General features: G+C 40.1%; 1 protein-coding gene across 3 annotated transcripts in view; it reads left to right on the forward strand.

Annotated features, from left to right (window-relative positions):
• Positions 1–714: 714 nt before the first annotated feature.
• The window catches only part of ZFC3H1 (zinc finger C3H1-type containing), a 57,411-nt gene continuing 34,368 nt past the window's right edge, over positions 715–23,757 (forward strand). For 2 of the 3 annotated variants that reach the window (XM_042468009.1, XM_042468011.1), the window contains exons 1-12: positions 715–1,481; positions 6,149–6,565; positions 7,955–8,013; positions 8,843–9,041; positions 9,172–9,398; positions 9,836–9,959; positions 11,987–12,084; positions 12,755–12,958; positions 13,670–13,834; positions 15,040–15,177; positions 23,129–23,247; positions 23,609–23,755. In XM_042468009.1, the coding sequence (XP_042323943.1) occupies positions 878–1,481; positions 6,149–6,565; positions 7,955–8,013; positions 8,843–9,041; positions 9,172–9,398; positions 9,836–9,959; positions 11,987–12,084; positions 12,755–12,958; positions 13,670–13,834; positions 15,040–15,177; positions 23,129–23,247; positions 23,609–23,755 (2,501 nt within the window). In that variant the 5' untranslated portion in view covers positions 715–877. The remainder of the gene's footprint in view (positions 1,482–6,148; positions 6,566–7,954; positions 8,014–8,842; positions 9,042–9,171; positions 9,399–9,835; positions 9,960–11,986; positions 12,085–12,754; positions 12,959–13,669; positions 13,835–15,039; positions 15,178–23,128; positions 23,248–23,608; positions 23,756–23,757) is intronic. The other variant, XM_042468010.1, reaches the window with a different exon arrangement.

The raw sequence follows: 23,757 nt of genomic DNA on the forward strand, positions 1-23,757 counted from the left end.
GTTTAGTGTTGGACTATGAGGCCGGAGGCCAGGCTTCAAATTCAGTTAGTTCAGTTAGTCTCAAAGATGCTACAAGATGTTTCTACATATGTATCATAGTTGTTGTTGTTAAATAATAATATGAATATTATTATTTAAATAATATAAATGTTATTATAATAAATAATATAAATATTATAAATAAACAATATAAAAATGGTTATATTACATATTATTACATATATATTGCATAATAAAATATAATATTGTTACGTATATATTACATATTATTATGTATCATGGTTGTTGTTAAATAACAACAATAATAATACAATATAAATATTACTATTAAATATTATAAATATTATAATAAATAATATAAATATTATAGTACATATTATTACATTTATTACATATATATTACATATTATTATGTATCATGGTTGTTGTTGTTAAAGAATAATAATAATATATAAATATTATTATTAAATATTATTAAATATTATAAATAAATAATATAAATATAAATATAATAATTATTATTATTATTGCTCTATCAAATATGGAGGGACAAGTGTATTTCCCTTCAGAGTGCGGATGCAGCCTGAGGGGCCCACAGGGAAGAACTACACTTCCCGTCATGCCGTTCGCCGCCCCTTTCCCTTTGTGATGTTTAGCGGCCCCCGCTGAGGAAAGGAAGGGAGGTGGGAGAAGGAGAAGAAACGGAAGCGAGGCCAAAGTCTCGCGAGAGTAGCGGAAGCGAAGGGATAGGTCGCTGAGACGAGAGTACAAGTTTCGGGGTCTCGGGGCTGAAGGGTCCGCCGGCGCCATTGCGGGGAAGGCCGCTGAAGGGAAGGCAACGCGGGTTTAGGGCTCCTGGGCGCTTTATCCTTCTGAGATGGCGGCGGCGGAGGAGGAGGAGAAGGCGGCCACGGCGGCGGCGGCGGCGGCGGCGGCGGCGGAGGACCCCTCCCCGAAAGAGGAAAGGGAGCTGGAGGACGGAGAGATCAGCGACGACGACAACTCCACCAGCGACAGCAACAGCCATCCTGATGCGAAGGACGGGCTTCTGGAGCGCAGCAGCCGAGATGGGCGAGGGAGAGGCGGCTATGCCAGGCGGAGGCCTCCTCCAGACCTGCGGCGGACGCTGCTCCTCTCCTCCCGCCGCTTCGCCCACTTGCGCCACCAGCCTCCCCCGGAGCTCGGGCACCTCCACGGCCGCGGCGGGCTCTACCGGCTCAAGGAGGCCGCTTTCCGCTGCCACCCGCTGCCGCCTCTTCCCCCGCTGCCACCGCCTCCTCCTCCTCCTCCGCCCCGGCTCTCCTTCTGGGAGCGCAGCCACAACGCCCTGGACCGGTTCCGCTTCCGAGGAAGGGGCTACCGCGGCGGGGGGCGCTGGGGAAGGGGCCGCTGGCACAACCTTCCCGGGAGGCCTCCCGGAGGAGGAGGAGGCGGGTATGGAGGCGGCATCCAGAGCTGGAGGGAGCCCTCGCCTCGGAAGTGTATCCTTTGCTACCGAAGCAGCCGCCATTTTGGGAGGGGCCCCTGTTGGGATCAGGAGGGGGACCGAGCCCGTCCTCCTTTCCCCAGGACCTGTCCTCTACGTCAGCCTGCGGTCCAGGAGGATTTCCCAAAGCGCCCTCCATTTTGAGCAGGGTGAAGAAGCACGTATTTCCATCCCTAGGGGTTTCAGCACAGGGTGGCCAGACGGTCCTCCTTTCCCCAGGACCTGTCCTCCATTCTAGGAGTTTCCAAAATGCCCTCCATTTTGAGCAGGGTGAAGAAGCATGCATTTACATTCCTGGGAGTGTTTTGAGCTCTTATTGCTGGTCACGTTCTCCATTTTTTGCTGAGCCTTGCCTTCCTTTGCGGTTGGGACATCTGGCCGCCCTGGTCGTGTTGGTTTGTTTAGGCCGGGTAGGGGTTTGCCACACAACCTGGGCCAAGATGTGAGTCCTTTTCAGAGGACTAGGGGCTACGCTGATGGCATGGCAAAGGGCCAAGGAGCTTAGCAAGGGCTTCTCTCTAATGGGAGAACTGGGGTGGGGAGGGTTTAAGGTTCAAGGCTATGAGGAGGCTTCGCAGATGTTTTCCTAGAAGTCTCAATATGGTGAAGGCTTAATAGAAGTCTTTTTTCATATGGGAATCAATCAATCAGAATTACTTTTAAACCATCCGAACACTTTCTCTGTTGTTGTGTCTCTTCAAGTCACTTTTGACTTATGACAACCCTCTCGCAGGGTTTTCACTGCAGGTTTCTTCAGAGGGGGTTTGCCATGGCCATCTTCTGAGGCTGAGAGAGTGAGACTTGCCCAAGGTTGCCCAGTTAGGTTTTTATGCTCCAGTGGACATTTGAATCCTGGTCTTCAGAGCCATAGTCCCAATGCTCAAACCACTGCGCCATGTTAGCTCTCTGTTGTTGTGTGCCTTCAAATCATATCTGACTTGCGGTGACCCTAAGGTGACCTTATCACAGGGTGGGGGTTTGCCATGGTCATCCTCTTAGGCTGAAAGAGTGTGACTTGCCCAGGGTCATCCAGGTGGGTTTTTATGTTCCAGTTGGGTTTCAACCCTGGCCTCCAGAGTCATAGTCTCAAGACCCAAACCACTCCACCACACTGGCTCTCTACTGAGACATTAAGTATGTTTGAGGACTGTGACCTGGGAGGAAGAAAATGACGTCTTTATTTGTCATCTCCAGTGAGGCCTGTTTGGTTTCGGATGCGCTACCTCAAACATCTGAAGCAATTAGAGCTTATGTTCTTATTTGAGCCAGTTATTAACTATGCAGTTCTGGTTGGGCTTTAGGTGTGTAACTGGCAAGGCATCTTTTCACATACCTGCTAGCTAACATTAGTTTCAAGTCTCTTAGGACCACTTTTAGTTTTTATAGTAGTTTTTTGTGGGTTTTTTTGTGCTTTGTGGCCATGCTCTGGAAGAGTTTATTCCTGACATTTCACCAGCATCTGTGGCTGGCAACTTCATAGTGTTAAGATTGTTGTAAACCTATTATGGCTTCTTGAGCACATGTTTTCCCATAGTAGTGGGGTATGACTACTTCAATAAATGAATAAATTCTACTGAATGTTACTGATTACACAAATGCTACTATTACACAGTAATTGTAGCATACAGTACAATCCTAAGCATACTTAAGAGCAAATCTATAGGGCCTCAGTATTAATTCTGACTAAACAGCCACAGGATTGTCCTGTAAGTTATACAAATGAGGGCAAGATTGTTAGAGATGGATTAGAGGTGCCTTGAAGTTGGTAGGACCTACTTCAGAGTACAGCTACGTAGAATCATGATGTACCAATATTTGCTGTTTTAAGGATACAGGAGGCTATTAAAATTGATTAATAAATGAAAAATGTATGCTCAAGGAGTCCATGATGGTGGAATAACTTTACTATTTTGTCAAGGATTCTTGCAGCGATTGGTAACTTAAATATTTACTGCTGGAACGAGTTAATTTTTGCCTTTGGACAGTTTTAACACACAGGGTTTTGGTTTGCTGTTTCACATTAAACAGGGCGTGGTTTTTATTCAGCATTCTGGTTTCACTTTTCATATCAAGTGAAACGTAGCCATGTTTTGGATGGTAAAATAGTTTACAGTGCTACCTCGGGTTACGAAATTAATTCGTTCCACCGTTCCGTTCGTAACCCGATAATTTCGCAACCCGAAAAGGCTTTCCGTTAGCGCTGGAAAGCCGCTAGCCGCGCTTTGCGTTTGAATTTCGCGCCGAAATAAATTTCGTAACCCGAAAAATATTTCGTAACCCGGAACAGTTTTTTCCAATCTAACTTTTTCGTATCCCGGAAATTTCGTAACGCAATCATTTCGTATCCCGGGGCACCACTGTATTTGCATTTTTCTTTTATCTGTATTCAGGAAATAAAGTTTTTAAATTTCTTAGCTACTACTGTGCACTTACACATTTCCATTTTTTGTTCTTACGGTTACGGTGGCTTAGTGAATTTCATAAATTCAACCACATTGAACAGAAGCACTGTTTTAAATTTACACAGATGGATAGAGTGGTTATAGATTACTGTCTTGGCTTGTCACAGCTGTTGCGTTATAATGATTAGAGTGGTGAGCTTGGCTTTCGGTCTGTGCTCAAATATGAGGTACCTTTGATAGCAAGTTGCTGTCTATGTTTTTTTGTTTTGAGAGATAAAAAAATTATCTAATCTACTTTCAAGTTCTTGGAATGGAAAAAACCCCAAACATCAGAGAATGATGTTGCAGACAAGAAGAGCCAGAGCTGTGTCAACTGCATGTGAATCTGCCTGGCTGAATTCAGACTGGAAGGGTACAAACCATGTAACTGTCTTGATATCGAACAGCTTTGACAGATTTTTCCGCTAATTCACAGCTTATGGATTCTGCTAATTCACAGTTTATGAATTACTCCTTTGGTGAGGCTGGGAATCATTTACTCCTTCAGACTGCAGCTGCCAGTATTCCTCACAGTTGGCTGTGTTTTGGCAAGGGTTGTTGGAAATTGCATTCTAACAGCATCTGGAAAGTGCACACTCCCCATGCTCACCACAGGAGGTAGCTAGTTTAATGCATTGGTAATCTAGTTTTTTAAAAAATAAAATAAAATGATGTGATTATTTTTTGGAATACTATCCTCTTTAATCCAGAGTTAAGTTTTAAAATGTGGGACAAGTTTTTGTTTCATTTAGTATACCTTGAAGAAATGAGGTGCATTAGAATGGTAGTTTAACCAGATGATCCACTAGGGATGACAATATATATGAGTTTGTTTTAAATAGACCACATGGTTATTATGCATTCATAAGACATATCTAACATTTTTATGCTGCATTCAAGCATCCAGGGCACCTTCTCCCTTGTGTTATGAAGTAGACAACAATTCTGAAGGAATTTAATGTAATGAAATGATTTCCATCTTTGAAAACTCTTTCATACTGTTTATCCATCATCACTACTTTGCTTTGTCAAATGTCAGTTACAGCATCAAGGCTTCCATGTGCAGTCTAGTTCTGGGAGAGCATAGAAAACATTCAGAATGTGGTATTGAATTTAGTGTCTTGAGAATATGAGCTTTTAAAGAAAAAATCTAGCTTATGGATATGAAGATGTTTGCAAGTATATGGGAAAATTGAAATGAGAACCCTGATGTTGCTTAACAAATTTGAAGTAGTCAGATGGGTGCATCCTGTACAGCTACTTGTACCATTTACATTTGTAGGGGGAAGAATAAGGTTAAACTATGCAGCTCTGAAAGATTACTCATGTAAGAAATAGACCTTTTCCTCGTGAAAGATTTAGGTCTGTGACTTAAGTTTAAGAATTTCCTCCAGTAGATGTTGGAAGAAAATATCACCCAGGATGGGTTCGTGAAAGTAGATGTGCTGCTAGTGAGAACAAATCAAGAGTGGTTTTGGCATTGCCTTAGGAAATTCTCTCTGAAGAAGTTGCAGTGATATTAAGGACATGCTTCAGATATATAAAAAGAGGAAGAGATAACATAGCTTTCCTTACTGTGGGATTTCCCCCCCTTAGACTGTGGAAGTACCATGTAGGTAAATGTTGGCACTGTATGTATTGCAAACGGATCTTGCAGCACCTTAGAGACTGTTTGCGAAAGAAGTTGTAGCATGAGCTTTTATAGACTTAGGCTGCATCCATACTGCAGAAATAATCCAATTTGGCATCACTGTAGTTTGTTGTAGCAGAGTTGTGGTAGCAAAACAAACTATAGTTCCCAGAATTCCACAGCACTGAGCCATGGCAGTTAAAGTGATATTCTGCTGAATTGGATTATTTCTATAGTGCGTTTGTAGCGTACGTCTACTTCCTCAGATGCAGACAGCGTACCCCCAAGTCTAGGAAAGCTCATGTTACAACTTCTTTCACACAATTAATTTCAAAGGAGCTGCAAAATTCCTTTGCATGCTGATATTCTAGGCTAACATGTCTATATTTCTGTATAGTATGTATTGTTTTTCCATATTAAAACATGATTTAATCAATGCTTGGGATATGACATTTCTGAATGTACGTCAGCATACATTAAAATTATTATAATAAAATCACAAGATAGTTTGCAGTTGCAATATATTGTTGAAAGAGCCATAATAACAGTAACAAAATGTGTTTTAGATAATTTTCTTAACTAAAGAATCAGCCAAATTTGGAAAATCCCTCTCCCGAAAGCAGAACTACTCATCTAAAAACGATAACTCTGTTGAAGAGACTTTTGAGGATCTGTTGTTGAAATATAAGCAGATTCAACTAGAACTTGAATATATTAATAAAGATGAGAAACTGGCTCTAAATAATAAAGAAGAAACTGTTCAGCAAAGCACTGATGAAACAGCCATTCCAGAGGACCAAATAATGGTAGAAGATATCAGTATTACAAAGGATGCTGTAAATGAAGGGTCTTCTGAAGAGAAGAGTAAAGTAGTAACCTTTCAAGCATTTGAACTGAAGCCTCTCAGGCAAAAACTGCCAACACTAGCTGAGAGGAGCAAAGTGAAAAAGGTGAAAGATGGAGTGAAACAACAGTCACAAAAATCTGAATTATTGGATGCAAATCAAGGTAATTGTCTTTTACTTGCAATAAATAATGTCTTGTTACATCATTTGACTTGTATCCTTTGTTAGTTATAAAGTTAGAGTAACATGGTTTTAAATTTTTTTACAACAAAGTAAATTTCAGTTCCGGATATATTGCTGTAACATTGTTAGTGCAGGTTAGATGATATCTTTATTTAGCTTTTACATTAACTTTTTACTGTAGAGTATGTTGTCAGTCTTCTACCCAAGTAATAATTACCTATCTATATTGTGCCGTTTCAGCAGAATATTGTCAAAGGGCTGGAACAGACGACCAGGAAGGGGTGGCTTGAAGCTGCCCTGCCGAAGACACACTGGGGCCCTGGCAAACACATGCTGCAGTCCCAATCCACCCTGAACCCAGCCCAAATAGAAGCGGAAAAAATCCGCTCCTATTTGGGCTGGGAAAGGGCTGCCTTTTCTGGCCCTGCCGCAGCTCCAGGGCTGGAGCGTCTTGAAGCCGCTTATGTCTGGGCAGCCAGCTGGCTTCCAGGTGTCTTCGGCATGTGTGGTGTGTTAAACGCTGCGCTCCCCAGACGCCCAGAAGTGGGCTTTAATGGACCGTCTGTTTCGGCCCTAAGTAAAAGCAGTTAAAATTACAAGAGAATTAATCAAAATTCTAACAAAGATTATTTAGATTACATAATGCAACTTACAAATTAAATGAATATTTCAGGTCCTCTTACGTTCAGTATGTTTGATGTGTGCTGTGTTTTCCTCTTCCTGTTCCTTTACTGTTCAGAATTTGAAGACTGAACTGCACTAGAGTGCTGTCACTGTAGTATTAAAAGAGAAGAGAACAGTAGTGTCCTATTTGGATGGGATCATAGATCTCTACCCTTGAAATGTTGTGTGATGTAGCTGAGGGCGTGTTTCCATATTTGTCACAGGCACTGGCAAATACCCAGCCCGGATATGACAAATCCAGCCTGATTATGATTTGCTGGGACTGTTAGAGTAGGTGGCTTGGAATCTGCAGTGCCTGTAGCATAGTTTAGTGGAGTCAGGTCATAAACTGAACTTGATCTTGGTGAGTGATAGCACCTGGAATCTTCTTTTGAGATCCTCTTGCACAGTCCTGCTGATATTCCAAGTATTGAAATTGACTCACAGAAATCAATGGAAAAATAGAGGTGGATTGAGGGAGTTCTCGGTTTCAGATTTCTGGTGCATGGAGTGCATCTGTATGTAAAGTAAAAAAAAATTAAAACAGATAGACACTTGGAATCCTGTGTGCTTCTTTTTAACTACAACTAGATTTTCCAGTATTTTATGTGTGATACACCTGCTAAAAAACTATTTTAAAATGAGCATTGCTTTCCATGTTTTATTTATGGTTAGAAAAATATGTTGTCTTTCTTTTTTCAATCAGTAGAAGAAAAAGAAGAAGGAGAACAGAAGCTTAGCCCTTCAGATGCTGCAGCAGAAAAGGTAAGATCAAGATTTTTCAGGAAAAAAAAACACAAAATAAAGATCTTAATTTTAGCAAAATGCAGACTCCAAGTGCAATCATGTGAATGTTAACTCAGAAATCTGGTTGTGTTTAATAGTTTAAAGCACTAGTACTCATTTTTCTGTTCGTAATGTTAACGTCCTCTTGTTTTATAGAGCACTAAACCAACTTTGAGTATCCCTTGCTTGAGAAAACAATGAAAAATTAATAGGTTGTCTTAAGTTGGCAGGCGGCTTGAAGGCACATGCAAACACAGTTTTAATCTTAGCACCAGGGTTGGTTGGTTTAAACCAAATGACTTTTAAAAAAACCCATACTCCTTTTTTTTAACTGATTGTTCATATATTTTTTGAAGTTGGCTATTATTATTTTCCATCCGTTTTAATGGAACAACAACTGCTTAAATTTTATAAACTTTTAAGCAGTTTATTGGCAGTTGTTCATTTTTAGACCAATATCTAGTTTCAGTTGCTTCTTTTTAATCACTTTATTTTATAGTTTCAAGAAATGCCATTCAGAAACAAATTGTATTTCTGGGAGTACTGAGTATGTTTTATTATGTATCATTTATATATATTCAGATTTAATAGGAATAATAAGTAATAAAAATTGGTGTACATTAAAACATTAATGGAAAAATGGCTTAAACCAAAAAAATCCTGTTTAAACTGGAAAAAAAATGTATTTTTTAAACCTGTTCCCCCTCCCCCCCCAAATCCTTCTAAGCAGGTTTTTGGATACAGTAAAAATAATTTAACAATGAATAGAGAACTGAAAGGTGTGTTTATCATCTTATCTCTGCATTAGAAACTGCTTGATGAAGAGGAGGAGGTGTCAGAGTTGCAGCTAAGATTATTAGCTCTTCAGTCTGCCAGTAAAAAGTGGCAGCAGAAAGAGCAGCAAGTGATGAAAGAAAGCAAGGAAAAATTAACAAAGACAAAAACTGTACAGCAAAAAGTCAAAATTAGTACAAAATCCCATTCGGCCAAAAAACCAAGCACTGCAGGTAAATATTTAAATTGTTTGGCAATGGCTCTCACTTGTTGTGTAATGTTTATAGTTTACAAGCTTATGTTCTCAGTAGCTTTTTACTTTGGAGAAATTAAATGAAATTAAGCTCTACTCTTTATTTAAAGCTAAGCAAGCATTGAGGAAACAACAAACAAAACTGTGGAAAAAAATGCAGCAGCAAAAGGAACAAGAAAGGCGCCAGAAGGAAGAGGAGCAACGGAAGCAAGAGGAAGAAGAGGAAAGGAGGAAAAGAGAAGAGGAAATCAGGAAAATCCGTGATCTTTCAAATCAAGAGGAGCAGTATAATAGGTTCATGAAGCTCGTCGGTGGAAAGATAAGATCAAGAAGCAAGGTGAATTTTCTATAATGGATTATGTGAAAATTATGAATCTGATTAATATCTCTGAAACATTTAATGCAGAACGTTGGTGGTTTTGTGTAAAAAGATCTTTATTCTTGCATTGTCGATTTGCCACCTTAATGGCCCACAGTTCTGATCGTATTAGATCTCTGAGGCCTAAGTAGATATCCTATCTAGCTACAAATTTGCTGGCCTTCCAGTAGCTACCTTAGAATTTACCTCATCACATTGTTGTGGACATATGCTAGTTCACATTTGTTGGTGGAATGAAGTTTACCCATTTGTGCAGTTTTGCCTCAGAGAAAGCATCAGAAGTTATCCTAAAAGCAATGCTTGTTGTAGCCTTTCTTTCTGAAAGGGACGTGTAGCAAAATTTCTGCAACTTGATGAATGTTCAAGAATATAAATTAACAAAAATATTTCTACAGTCTTCAGATAAAGATTTGAGGCGGTCATTAGATAAGCAATCTAACGAGAGTGCAGGCGGAATCTACCAGTATGACAACTATGATGAAGTTGCCATGGACACAGAAAGTGAAACAAATTCTCCTGGTAAGTGTTGACTTGCTCAGTCCTTGTAGACACTTTGTCTTTCCAATGAAGCAGTTTTTAAATGTGTATATTGCATATGGTTTATTGATTTTAATAGTATGGATTTTCATGTGAGGCCATTTGAAGGATTAGGTGAAAGGCTCATCATGTCTACTGATCTTGGATTTGCACCAAAACTAATATGTGCAGTGGTGCATTTTTGCTTGCCATCATGTTACAAAGTTCAGTTATACCTATTTATGCTGATGTAGCTGTACTGAACTAAAAAAAAAGAAGAAATGTTACATAATTTTTTAGGGTATCTGTCACTAAGGTATTACTCACTGAAGGCTTTTCTATTCAGATCACATTCAGTGCTTTATTTAAAAAAAATAATGGGGTGTCCTTAAAGGCAGATTCCAATATTCACTGCAACTTTTAATGTGACTTCTCCTATTCTGTGAAACATAATTTAAAGGAATCAGAACAGAAATAATAACTAGCTGATAAAACTAAACTCTTTAGCTTAGAAATACACTGACAACTAGCACAGCTGGAGCACAATAAATGTTGTGTGATCCAGCCATTTTGCTTCTGTTGGTATTCAGCTGACCACATTCTGTGACAGTGAAGATTTCTAACCCATCTTAAGGATGGTCACCTGCAGACTGTGAACGAGAGACTCCTCTCTCTCTTGGCTACTTTTCTATTGAGGCAGCCCAAAGAGATTTCCCTATTGCTTCGTGGCCACCAAATTGACAGACCCCTTTTAAAATTGTTGTTTTAAAAGGTCTTATATCAGTAGCGTGGATATATATATTTAACTGTCAGACAAGCTTTTATTAAAATAATAACACAACTTTATTAAACTGATGTTTCAGACAAGAGAAACTTAGTACTTTGCAAATAAGACATTTGTTTCTTCATGTAATCACATTACTTGTTTCATTTGGACGTTTTACTTTTTTAGATTCAACCTTGTCATAATGACAGTGTCCTCTCCACCACTCTCCTCAGAGAATAAACATTACTGTTCCCAAGGACCCTCACTATGTCCTTCTTTGGGCTCACATTCCCTGAACCTAATTAATAAACCTGTCTCTCCGGCTATCATTATCCCATAGGATATTTCCCTATATTAACTCTCTCACTTGGAGTTCTATATGGGTTTTAAGTCTCTCACTCCTAGACTTCAACCCTGTTCCTCCCTGGAACCTTTACCAAACAGTCCCTGTCTGGACTTAACTCAAACTCTATCTCCCTCTCAGTAACAGCCCTATTTATCTTCTCCAGCCTTCACTGTGATTGGCTCTTGCCAGGTCTCTCCTGATTGGCTGTTGCTATGCTGGGCCAACTCTGTCTGTTGTCTACACAGACCACATTGTATTAGTCCATGCTGGATGTATGTGGATAGCTGTTGTATTGATTTTGAATGGCCGGGGGGCTCCATTCTCTTTTTTACTTCTACCAAAAACTAGCTTACTTTCTACATGTATGTTCCACGTGTGCTGGCACCTTGGTTTTTTAAAGATGGGCTTAAAAATCCGTTTCAAAAATGGAGTTGGAATGATCATGTTTGGGGTTGGGGTAATGTTTGTCAGTCATTGATGCAGTAAAGAAAATATTTTCTGCAGTAGTAGATATATAATACATGTAATGTATTTGTGGATCTTGGGGGCTCAACAGATGGCCACCCCTTTCCTTGCCAGATTGTGGCCGTGGCAACTGCACGCCATGACCCCCCACTTGGCCTTTCCATGGCACAAAGAAACCACAAAAAGCTGTGATGGTGGCAGATTTTTGACACTCCTTTTGCACAGCACATTTAAACGCTGCATCAGTAGAGTGCCATGATGCCCCCCTGCCATGCGGTTGGTTGCATGGCATGACACCAGTGTGGGGGCGGCTGGTGTGCGTATGCCACGGCGCCACATCAGCGTATAATGCCGTTCTGTAGAGGCTTGTGCTCTTAAGTTATACTAAAGTAAAAGTTTATAGGAAATAAACTTTTGATGTTGAAACTCAGTCCTTTGTTTTGCCTTTTGCAGCATCTTCTCCAGTTCAGCCATCATACTTTGAATGCCCTGTTGGATACTTTCCTCCTGCTTTCCCACAAATCTCTCTGTCTCTTACATCACAGGTTTCAGTAAGTAGTTTTACAAAATCAAAGAGTTGTGAAGTAGAAAAAACTGAAATTGGAAGTATTGTTATGCCTTCTGTATGTCTGTTTTGAAGCATTTGTCTTTTCCTGTGAGCTTCTGTCTTGTGTTAATACATTCCTTCTGGCCATTTTGAAAGTTTTCCCTCCAGCTATTGAAATTAGGGCAGTGCTGAATGGAAATTTCTTTCTAGCCTTGTTGTTATGCCACTGGTTTGTCCAGTAGTAGTGTCCATTCAGCACAGGTGGCTTTGCATCCTGTATTACCTGGTTTTCCTGTTTATAATTTAAAATAGGTTTGAGAGATAGCACTTTAACTACATGTGTACTTACTAGTAAATAGTTAACAGTGTTCTTATTTGCTGTCTCTTAACACATGGGCTTCTAATGTGTGAACTAAGGCAGAAATCTTACTTATGTGTAAGCCATCTTGGAACTGAAGATACATAAAATAGATGTATATGAGATTGCACTGTCAGGTACATTACATGATACATGCTGTGTACTTCATTAACTTTAACTTAGAAATGGGATTGCTGATCTTCAGTGTTGAAGAGTAATATAGTTTTATCTTGTGTGCTTTACATGCTGCTTGGGAAAGCCAAATAGTGAATTAGAACTAAGAACTCCTCCCCTCCCACCTTTAAATGTGTTTTAGACTCTGCCACCAATTAGCCAGTTGTATATGGAAGACATTTCTAGTGTTTCTCCAGAGCCTTTGCCACCCCTTCCTCCTCTTCCACCCGAAGAACCTGAACAGCCACCAAAGCCTCCATTTGCAGATGAAGAAGAGGAAGAAGAAATGCTACTAAGAGAAGAGCTCCTAAAATCTCTTGCAAACAAGAGATCTTTCAAACCAGAGGTATTGACTAACTTCTGAGTATAGCTACTAGATGACAGTGCACCCAATGTGTGTTATGTTGAGTTTCTTAAGTTTGGAAAGGCGAGAAGTTAGTAAGATGAAGGGAGTGGGTAATCCCCAAGTCCATTTGTTTTTCTTTTCAGTTAAGCTTATAGCTTTCATATTTGAGGGATAAATTCACTCTGAACTGAACAAATAGCTTCAGAGTTAAGACATTTCAAATTTATGGAATCTGAGCAGTGACTTGATTGCAGTCTTATAGTAGCAATTTCCAAGTTCAGTGGGATCTGTAGTCATTACAGTTTCATAAGGCCCCTAACTTTGCATGGCCTGTGTGGTCTCTCACTCAAAGTATATTCGTACAAAATGTATACTTATTTGCAATATTAGTGGGTTTGAATACCCAACCTTAGCTTGAATATAGTAAGCTACTTTGTTACAGTGTGCTTAAATACCCAAAAGGCTCCAATCCTGTCTAATCCTAAGCAGCATCAGTTCAGGTAATACTTGGATGGGAGTCACCAATGAATACCCTGTGCTGTAGGGTATATATCAGAGGAAGGAACTGGCAAAACCACCTTTTACTATTTCTTGCTTAAGACAACCCTGTGAAATCTATGGGGTCACAATAAATTGACAGGAAAATTGAAAGCGCATGTATGTGTGCACATGCACACACTTGATCCATAACATAATATTTTTTTTAATTAGGAGAATTCAAGTAACAGTGGTCCACCATCACCACCATTTCCCAATAATTCTAAATCTCTGTCAAGAAGCAATCTTTCAGCAGTCAGTATTAATACAGTGTGTCAACCTCGTGTAAAGAACACCAAGATTATTAGAATACCAAGACCTCCCCGAACAGTGATCACGGTAATAAAACAACTTTTAAATAGTTTCATTTGCAAACATTTGATGTAAATATTGCCAAAGCAAAAATGGTATGTATTCTGGGTAGATGCAATAATTTTCTCAGTCATGTACTGATGCTAGGTTAGATTGGGTCTTCTCTTTTTAACAAGACAGTGAAATTTCTGTTCTTAAAGAACAATATTCCACTCTATCTGTCAGTGTAGAGATTTGGGGTTTCTTTAATTTTATTATTTGACTAGAAGGTTAACAACTTGGACAATAGTAATTTCTGAAAATATGGGGAAGTGTTAGTTTAGGGAGTAGAGAAATCAGTGATTTGAACAGAACTAATAGATTAAACCTATGAAAAATTTAAAAAGAAATGTGATTGTACATTCGGCCCTTGGTATTCTCTGGGGGTTGGTTCCAGACCACCACCACCACACCACCGTCCATGGATACTGAAAACTGTAGATGCTCTAGTCAGTATTAAATAAAATACCTGGGCGAAAATGTCTCAGCACCAGGAAAACATTCTTCTTGCATTGTTTTCCACCTTCCCACCATGAAGGCTGTGCCAGAACTTAAACTCTTTCCTGACTTTGTTTCCCATCTTCTCAACTTTCCCATCACAAAGCCTCTGCCAGATTTTAAACCTCTTTGCCACCCATGCACCTCACGGAGGGACAGCAAAAGGAGTGTGTCAAAGAGGTGAATTTGAGTGAAAGGGGTTCAAATTCTGTCACAGGCTTCCTTGTGTGAAGGTGGGAAACAGGGTGAGGCAGGAGTGTAAATTCTGGCAGAGGCTTCCTTGTGACAAAGCAGGAGTTTAAATTCTGGGAGAGGTTTCCTTGTGAGACAGTAGAAAATGGAGTGAGATAGGGGTTTACATTTTGACAGCAGCTTTGTGGTGTGAGGTTGGGAAAGAGAATGAGGAAGAGGTTTGACTATGGCTTTTTGGTGGGATTGACTTCCATGGGGGAGGGAGTTATTGGCTTGCCTGAATCTTGCTTCAGGCTTCCTGGGGCTGCTTCTCAGCTTGGCTATTGCAGGTTAAAAAATTTCTTCATTTCAATCCGTGGTTGCTCAAATCTGTGGATATCAAACTCGCAGATACCAAGGACCCACTATATTTTGCATTGAACTTGGTGTTCAGTTACAAGATGACATAAAATGGATGTTGCATTGGATGTATAGTCAAAATTATTCATATTATGTTTCTGTAGCTTCCAAAGCACAAATCTGTTGTGGTTACACTGAATGACTCAGATGACAGTGAGTCAGATACAGAGCAACCTAACTGTACCACGAGTGTATTCGGTGGCCTAGAGTCAATGATCAAAGAAGCTAGAAGAACTGTGGAGGTAAGTATTGTTTGCAAGTGTGTAAGCGACAAACCTCTTCAAAAAAATAGAAAACATTTCATTCTCTGTATGGCATGAAGGAACAATCTATATAAAGAGGTTATTCCCTGTGTGCCAGCTGAAAATGTAGAAGTCTAAAGTTCTTTTTCAACAATTTCTTCTCACTTCCATGACACTTCTTTTTTAAAAAAATATTGCTTTGCCAGCTAGACATTTGTTCTTCCTAATTATCTATAACAAAGTAAACCTATTGTTTAACTTTGATTTAAAGATGCAGCCTGGACCCCAGTAATAAATGGCATTATGGATTGCAACCAGCACTTTGAATTGTGCTCAGAAAGGGACGGGTAGGTAGTGAAGGTGTTGTGACAGTGGAGTTGTCTGTTTCCTGTTACCAGTCTTATCATCAATCTGGCTGCATCATTTTAGACCCATTCAAATTTCTGAACTGTTTCTAAAGGCAGCTTTGTGTAGAGTGTGTTCCAGTAATCCAGAAAGGATGTATTCAAGGTGTATGTCATCATAGCCAGATCTGACATCTCTAGAAATGAATGGAACACTAGTTTTCACTGTGCAAATGCACCTCTGGCCAGTTAAATAACCTGGGCATCCTGGCCTAGGGTTGAATGCTGGAGTATATTCCATGTTGCAGACAAGATTTCCTGTTCCCAGATCTGCCTTTTAGCTGAGGAGTACCTCAGTAATGTCTGATTTAAGCTTAAATTTGTCACCACCATCCAGTTCATTATTGATAGCAGACATTGGTTAGCAATTAGATGGAGAGAGTTGTTTGTCATTGATACACTTGTGATACCCAAAACCTAAATTCTAAACATGCATACATTAAACAGCATGGGAGGCAAAACTGGATCCTCCCAAGCATGATCACCATTTTCTAAATTCACACCAAGATGGATTGGAGCACTATTGAATAGTGTTGCCATGTCCCATTCCAGAGAGGTGGTCCAGAAAGACACCAATGTCAGTTATATCAAAAGTGGCTGAGAGGGCCAGCAGAACCAGCAGGGATATGTCTATGTCCAGCTGTCTATGACGGATAGTAGTATGAGAAACATAACTGCCCTTTGCAGCCCTTGACTGTGCTGGTGGTCTGCTCTTGAGTGGTTTCCCCGTTTTTCAGAGCAGATTTTTAGAGCTGGGGAGTGGGCCTGTAAAAAGGAGAGAAACAGTTTCTGCAAGAGGAAATATCCCTTTGGATACTGGTCACACTTTCTCACCATGCATTTACTGAAGAAAATCCATGTCAGTATATTATAGGCTTGTTCTCTCCCCGCCTGCTATTTTTCTTGGTGAAGTAGAAGAAAATGACAGGCATGCTCTAAGACCCAGACTCAAGAGTACAACTATCGGTTTCTAAATTGATACGCTGTATTTGTCCACTTGCTAGAATTTCATCAAAACTGCTAAACAAGAATAAGATTGTCTGAATAAAAACTTGTTACAACCCAGACAACTTGAAAAATCTAAAATTTTCTATGATGGATACTTCTGTTTCTGTCCTTCCTTTCATGTGAATAGGCTCCCAAACAAACGCTGAGCATACTACACAAGGCCACTAATTGTTTAGAGGGACCATTGGACATCTAATACATGAGCCTGTGCACTTTGATAGCCAGTCAGTTCCATTTTTGCTAAGGTATCAATTCTATACCCATTGGGTGACCCTGGGCAAATTACACTCTCAACCTCAGAAGATGGCAATGGCAACCCCCCTCTGAAGAAACTTGCCAATAAAACTGCCAAAAAAAACAACCTTAGGGTTGCCATAAGTTGGAATGACTTCAATACATTCTTGAATACATTCTATATGCTATCTAATTATTAATAAAAGTTTCCTTTGGCCAGAGTAGCCCAAGATAAATCTTTAGTAGGTCAGTAGTTGAAGTAGTTGTGACGCACCCTCTCTTTAAATTGCCAACAAAAGAATTACTTATGTGACAGTGGGTCCCCAAACTTGAGCTGACCCTTTTTTAAAAACAAACAAACTGGTTTTAACCTACTGTGTAGGGATGGTGGTAACCTGGTTGTAAATTTAAATTGTAGATAAGCTTTTATTGAAGTAAACTCTGAACTTTATTAAACAGGTAATTTAAACAGATGTTACTTGGATAGCTTTAATATAAACAATTGTTCAGGCACTTGTATTTCTTAGATGGCACTTTGTTGCAAATCAGTCAACTCTTTACACAGTTCTCAAGGACATTCACCCTGCCCTTTTCTCTTGCTTAGTTTCCCTATCTGGTCACTCAGGCAAAATATAACCCACAGGTTATTTTCACAAGATAACTCCCTAACCTGGAGTATCTATTAGGTTATAAGCCCTCAACTCTGGCTATAACCTCAGTTCCCCTCTGGAACATTTAAACTCTCTCCTTCACGCGGACTCAGCAGAGCCCTAACTGAAATTCCAACTGTGAAAATGGAATTTTCAACCTTTCCCGGCTGGCATCTCATTGGCTGACACTCTCTGGCTCATGATTGGCTATTCCTATGCTAGGCCAATCTGTCTTTTAGCTACAGTAGTATTGACTGATCTATCCAATACTTGAGAGATCTACACTTGGGTAGTATTGATCCTTGTAAGCTATGGGGAAACCCAGTAATATTTTGGATTTAAATTTAATCATTCTTTCATTCCTAGGGAATAAACTTTTATGTCTTCCATTGATGTTGCAGTGAAGGACAAAATGAGTTCTTCCACTGCACCTGAGAGTAGGAGAAGTGTACTAGTATGTGCCTCATTCTTTTGTTCTCATAGGCTTCTTCCAACATGTAGGGACGTAGGGCTATTGCACCAGGTAGTGGAGTTTTCCTACGTTCAGTCTTTTCAGATGGCTGAGAAGCAGACTGTCAATTTACTATACACTAGAAGGCATTTGATTTGGGATAGACATCTTTTAAGAGTTTTAAAATGTGTTGAGAGGGATTCACAGCTAGTTACGGAGTTCTTGGCCTGTTCAGTATGATTAAAACCTAAAACTAGAAAAGATATACAGGAACAGTCCTGTATTTACTGCAGTCCTAGGCCCAGGAAAAAGTTGTTGTATACGTTCAAGTCATTTCTGACGTACGGCAACTCTGAGGTGAACCTATCACAGAATTTTCTTGGTATGATTTGTTCAGAGGGGATTTGCCTTTGCCTTCCTCTGAGAGGCTGACATTGACTTGCCCAGGGTCACCCAGCGGGTTTATATGCCTGAGCGGAGATCCAAATTCTGGTCTCCAGAGTCATAGCCCAATGCTTAAATCACTTCACCACACTGATTCCTTGATTCCCTGCAGCACCTGCTCCATTGGTAATGTGTTACTCTCAGTTCTTTACATATTTACCATATGGTTTTCCTTAGCAGCAGAATTGGTGAGGAAAGGAGGGTGAAGACACCCTCTATCCATGTTTTTGAAAAGAAAGTTCAGGTATCCTCTCATTGTTCAGCAGAATTAATTAGAAGATAGATTTCTAGCCTCAGTAGATATCCTTAGATAAGACATCATTCTGCCCAGCTAGTGCAAATTATTACACTGTGCCCATGTGAAATAGCAGTTCCGTTACTGTATTCTTTCAGGCTAACTTCAGTAATTTATGAAATCCCTGGTGATTCCGAGACATACCTTTTAAAACAGGGAGGATATAGGTCAGCTTGTATCTTAATAATGTTAGATTCCTTTCTTAGATGAGAACCATCAAGAAAATGCATATCACTGTTTTGTGCCTGGCGCAAAATAGTTCCACTATAGACAGAATATGTCACCATTGCTTGGGAGGTAAACTTGAGCACAACACAAGGAATATACACTTCTTTAAAGAAGACTGGAGCCATAGACACATTCATCCCTGTAAAAACCCAGAAATCTCATTGGAAGTATGAGCCAAAGATCATTTGAGCAGACCAATGACTGGGAGGTGAAAAAATTATCCTTGTAGTCCTTGCCATCTTCAGAAGAGGTCTACAGTGGAAGCCCCTTTGTCCACAGTTGACAACCTGTAAAGCTGTCAGCATTGGGGCACAGTCTTGTCTAGATTTGAAGGCAGACTGTTCTTTGTAAGACATTGAGAAACGCTGAGATCTGGATGCTGAAAGAAAAAAAATATCTAAAGTTGCACTGAATGGAATCTGGGACAGATGCTTATGAGCTTATATTGTGCATGATGCAAGACAGTTTAATGACTGCTGTGTTATATGATCTAGTCTACCTAGCTATTGAAGAATCAGTTGTCCAATCTGGGAGTTGTCAGGTCAGACAGGCTTCTGGAGATTGAGCAGTGCCAGTCAGAGAAAAGATTGTGTTACCTACTGAAGAAGTAACATTGAAAGTATCTGTGAGTCAATGTGGAGTGATAATGCAGAAGAAGAAGAAGAAGAAGAAGAAATTTGGTTCATTCATTGCCTCAGTGTTGGGATGGCTTGTATTTTTGTGAGGATCACAGCTTATCAGGGTGATAATTAGTTGTTGCATTAGAGTATTTAAAACACATTTTACTAGTCTTAAGGGTTCTCAAGGAGTATTGGAGTACTGCTGCTGCAACATGACATTATGTTTCTAAGTGATACACACACAACAGCCACAGCAATCTCTGCCCTGCTTTAATAATAATAATAATAATAATAATAATAATAATAATAATAATAATAATAATAATAATAATAATTTATTTATTTATAGCCCGCCCAATCACAAGGAATCCAGGCGGGTTACAACAGTAAAAATAAAGATAATAAAATAAAATACAATAAATAAATAAAATACAATAAAATTAAAGAGAGCGAAGTGAGAACATTCACAGTTAGGCCTGATGGAAGTTGGGCCTCTCTTTTTCATTCCCTCCCAGGTCTGATGATGATGTCATGAAGGGAGGGCTCTTCTTCTTGAGGCAAGGATTTTATTTTAATTAATTTTAATTTAATTCTTATTAAATTTAAGAGAAGAATTGGTGGACAGAGTGACATAAGTCACAGTAAATGGGGAGTAGAATTAGTTAGGGAAGGCCTGCCGGAAGAGATCCGTCTTAAGAGCCTTCTTAAGGGCTGTAAGAGTAGAAATGTCGTGGATCTCCTTCGGCAGGTCATTCCATAGCTTTGGAGCTGTGATGGAAAAGGCCCTTTGGGTGACTGAAGTTAGCCTAGATTTTATTGGCTGAAGTAGATTCTTCCCCGAGGACCTTAGAGTGCGGGACGGACAGTATGGAAGTAGGCGATCTCTTAAGTATTCTGGACTCAAACCATGTAGGGCTTTGAAGGTAATCACCAACACCTTGTACCTTGCCCGGAAACTAATTGGCAGCCAGTGAAGGGATTTCAAAACCGGTGTTATGTGATCGGTACGATGAGTACCTGTAATTAACCTGGCTGCCATATTTTGTACAAGTTGAAGTTTCTGAACTTGGCACAAGGGTAGCCCCATGTACAGCGCATTACAGAAGTCCAATCGAGAGGTGACCAGCGCATGTACAACTGTTTCAAGGTCTCCCTGCTCCAGGAAGGGGTGCAGCTGGCGTATCAGCCGAAGCTGATAACAAGTGCTCCTGACTGTTGCATCTACCTGAGCTGTCAGGTGAAGCGACGAGTCAAGGAGCACCCCTAAGCTGCGGACAGAGTCTTTCAGGGGAAGTGTGACCCCATCCAGAACTGGCTGACATAATTCCATACCTGGGCTTGGGTTTCCTATAACAAGTACCTCCGTCTTATCTGGATTCAGCTTGAGTCGGTTTTCCCTCATCCAGTCCATTACCGCCCCAAGACAGGCATTCAGAGGAGAGATGCCATCTAAAGACACTGCATCAGTTTTGAGACATAGAGAAATATATTTGGGTGTCATCAGCGTACTGATAACATCCTGCCCCATGTCTCTGGATGATTTTTCCCAGCGGCTTCATGTAAATGTTAAACAACATAGGAGACAATATTGCGCCCTGGGGTACACCAAATTTTATCTCTCTTTTCGAAGAGCAACTGTCTCCTAGCGCCACCATCTGGAATCTGCCTGAGAGGTAGGACCGGAACCACTGTAGAACAGTGCCTCCGATACCTAACTCTCTCAGGCGTTCCAGAAGGATACTATGGTCGATGGTATCGAATGCCGCTGAGAGGTCTAAGAGCACCAGCAGGGTCACACTTCCCCTGTCGATACCTAGACGGAGATCATCAACTAAGGCGACCAAGGCCGTCTCAACTCCGTATCCTGCCCTGAATCCGGTTTGAAATGGGTCCAGATAATCAGCTTCATCCAAGACTGCCTGTAGTTGATTGGCGACCGCCCTCTTGATCACCTTGCTCAAGAATGGCAACAACGAGACTGGCCTATAGTTATTTCTATCCAGAGGGTCCAGGGAGGGCTTTTTTAAGAGTGGTCTGACCACTGCCTCCTTAAGACAAGAAGGCAGAGTACCCTCCCTGAAGGATGCATTGATTATATTTTTCAGCATCAGCTTGATTATATCACCCCCCTGGACAGCCAGCCAGGATGGGCAAGGGTCAAGAGGGCAAGTCGTTTTTTTTCAGACTACTAAGGAGCTTGTCCACGTCCTCAGTACTTACCGACTCAAATTGATCCAGTCTAACAGTAATGGCGGAGGCGTTGGATGCCTCTCTCATTGCTTCTGACTTAAAGTTGGCATCCAAATCAGCTCTTATCCGAGAGATTTTATTTTTTATTTATTTATTTGGGTATTTATACCCCGCCCTTCAGCCCTAATGGCTCTCAGGGCGGCTTACAATTATTATTTTTAATCAGACAGTTCCCTGCCCTCAGGCTTACAATCTAAAAGACATGAAACAAAAGGAGAAGGGAAATAATTATCTGTGAAATAATCATTAAAAGCATTACAGTAAGCTATGGTTGACTCTAATAGAGGGTTCTGGGTGGGAGGCAGTTGTGTTAAACTCCTTACCACCTTGAACAGCTCAGCTGGACGAGATTTCACAGACGCGATAGATGCAGAGTAGAAAGATTTTTTGGCTGCATCTATCGCCACTTGATAGGACCTAAGAAAAGTCCTATGAAGTATCTTATCAGATATGTGATAAATTGATTCATTTGCCAGTAGCCAAAGCCTTCCCTAGGAGGTGGACTTTTAAGAGATCTTTCTACAACGTGGTATTGCTTCAAAACATTTGTACACTCGTCCCTCCACATTTGCTGGGGTTATGGACACAGGACCCCAGTGAATGTGGAAAAACCACAAATAACAAAAACACTATGTTTTTACCCAAGAGAACACCTCTCTAGGAATCTCTAGGTCCTCTAGTGCAACTCTGTCGTTAACATCTGCCTGACATTGACTATAGAATTGCGCTGGAGGAGCTACAAATTACTAGTGGAGTGTTCTCTCTAGGAATCTCTAGGTCCTTGAGTACTTCTGGTTAAAGTTGACCATAGAGTTGCTCTGGATGACCTGGAGATTCCTAGAGAGAACATAATAAAATCCAAGAATAGTCAAAGCTGCAAATGTAGAGGGACGTGTGTATTCTGCTTGCTCTTCTAATCTGTTTGAGGAAGAAACTTGGATATCACCACAAAGGTCCCATCTGTAGGGTACATGTTCTCCTGCATACTGCTACAAATGCATGTAGGAGATGCAAATACATGAGTAAACAGGAATGTGACTTTGAGGCAAGGACAAAGTCATGTTGACAGGATAGTCTATTAAAATAAATTAAGCATCTTAATATCCTTGTTATTACAGATGTCTTTCTATGACAGTTTACTGGTTCTGTCAGTATTCAGGTTTCGTGATAGTTGGGTAAAAATTGTCTTACCTAGTTAGCTTATAGAAGTCCATTTGGTAGGGGTTGTTAAATGTTGTTTGCCTCTGTTTTGGTGTATGAAGAACTAACTCTATCTTGCTTATTCTTATATCTAGAAACAATTTGTACTTCCTAATTGGCATTGCTACAGCTCCTATGTCTAATAGTATTGGCTCTTTTGGTTACAGGCATCAAAACCTAAAGGACCTTTACAGTCAGAAAAAGAAAATAACCCTGTGAAAACTCTTGAGGCCTTACCAGAAGATAAAAAGATAGAATATAGACTCTTGAAAGAAGAGATTGCCAGGTATATTGGTCTTATACAGTAACAATCAAGAAAATCATTTCAGCTATTGTCAGGGGAAAAATAAATTGAAGATTAAAAACTCTCAATCTGGGGGCTGATTTGGTAATCCTTAAAATTATTTTGGATAATTTTATTTAAAATTAGCAATTTAATTAATTTTTAAATTATTTTGCAATATGGAATGATTCAAGATGATCAAGACAGATTAGACTTGTTTCTTTTTCTTCCTTCCTTTCTTTCTTTCTTTCTTTCTTTTTTTTTTGCTAAGCATAGGAAAGTATATTTACTTTTTCCTTTGTCTAAGTATATGTAACCTGAAAATGTTGAATATTTGGAAAATAATGTGTTTAAAATATTTTAGCCGGGAGAAACAGCGTTTGATAATATCGGAACCCTTGAAGGCAAGTTCATCACCAGGGAATTCAGACGCTGAACTTGATGGAATTGGTAGGATAGCAATAGTCACAAAGCAAGTTACAGATGCAGAAGCAAAACTCAAAAAACACAAGT

Source organism: Sceloporus undulatus, chromosome 5 (assembly GCF_019175285.1).
Source record: "Sceloporus undulatus isolate JIND9_A2432 ecotype Alabama chromosome 5, SceUnd_v1.1, whole genome shotgun sequence".
Taxonomy (NCBI): domain Eukaryota; kingdom Metazoa; phylum Chordata; class Lepidosauria; order Squamata; family Phrynosomatidae; genus Sceloporus; species Sceloporus undulatus.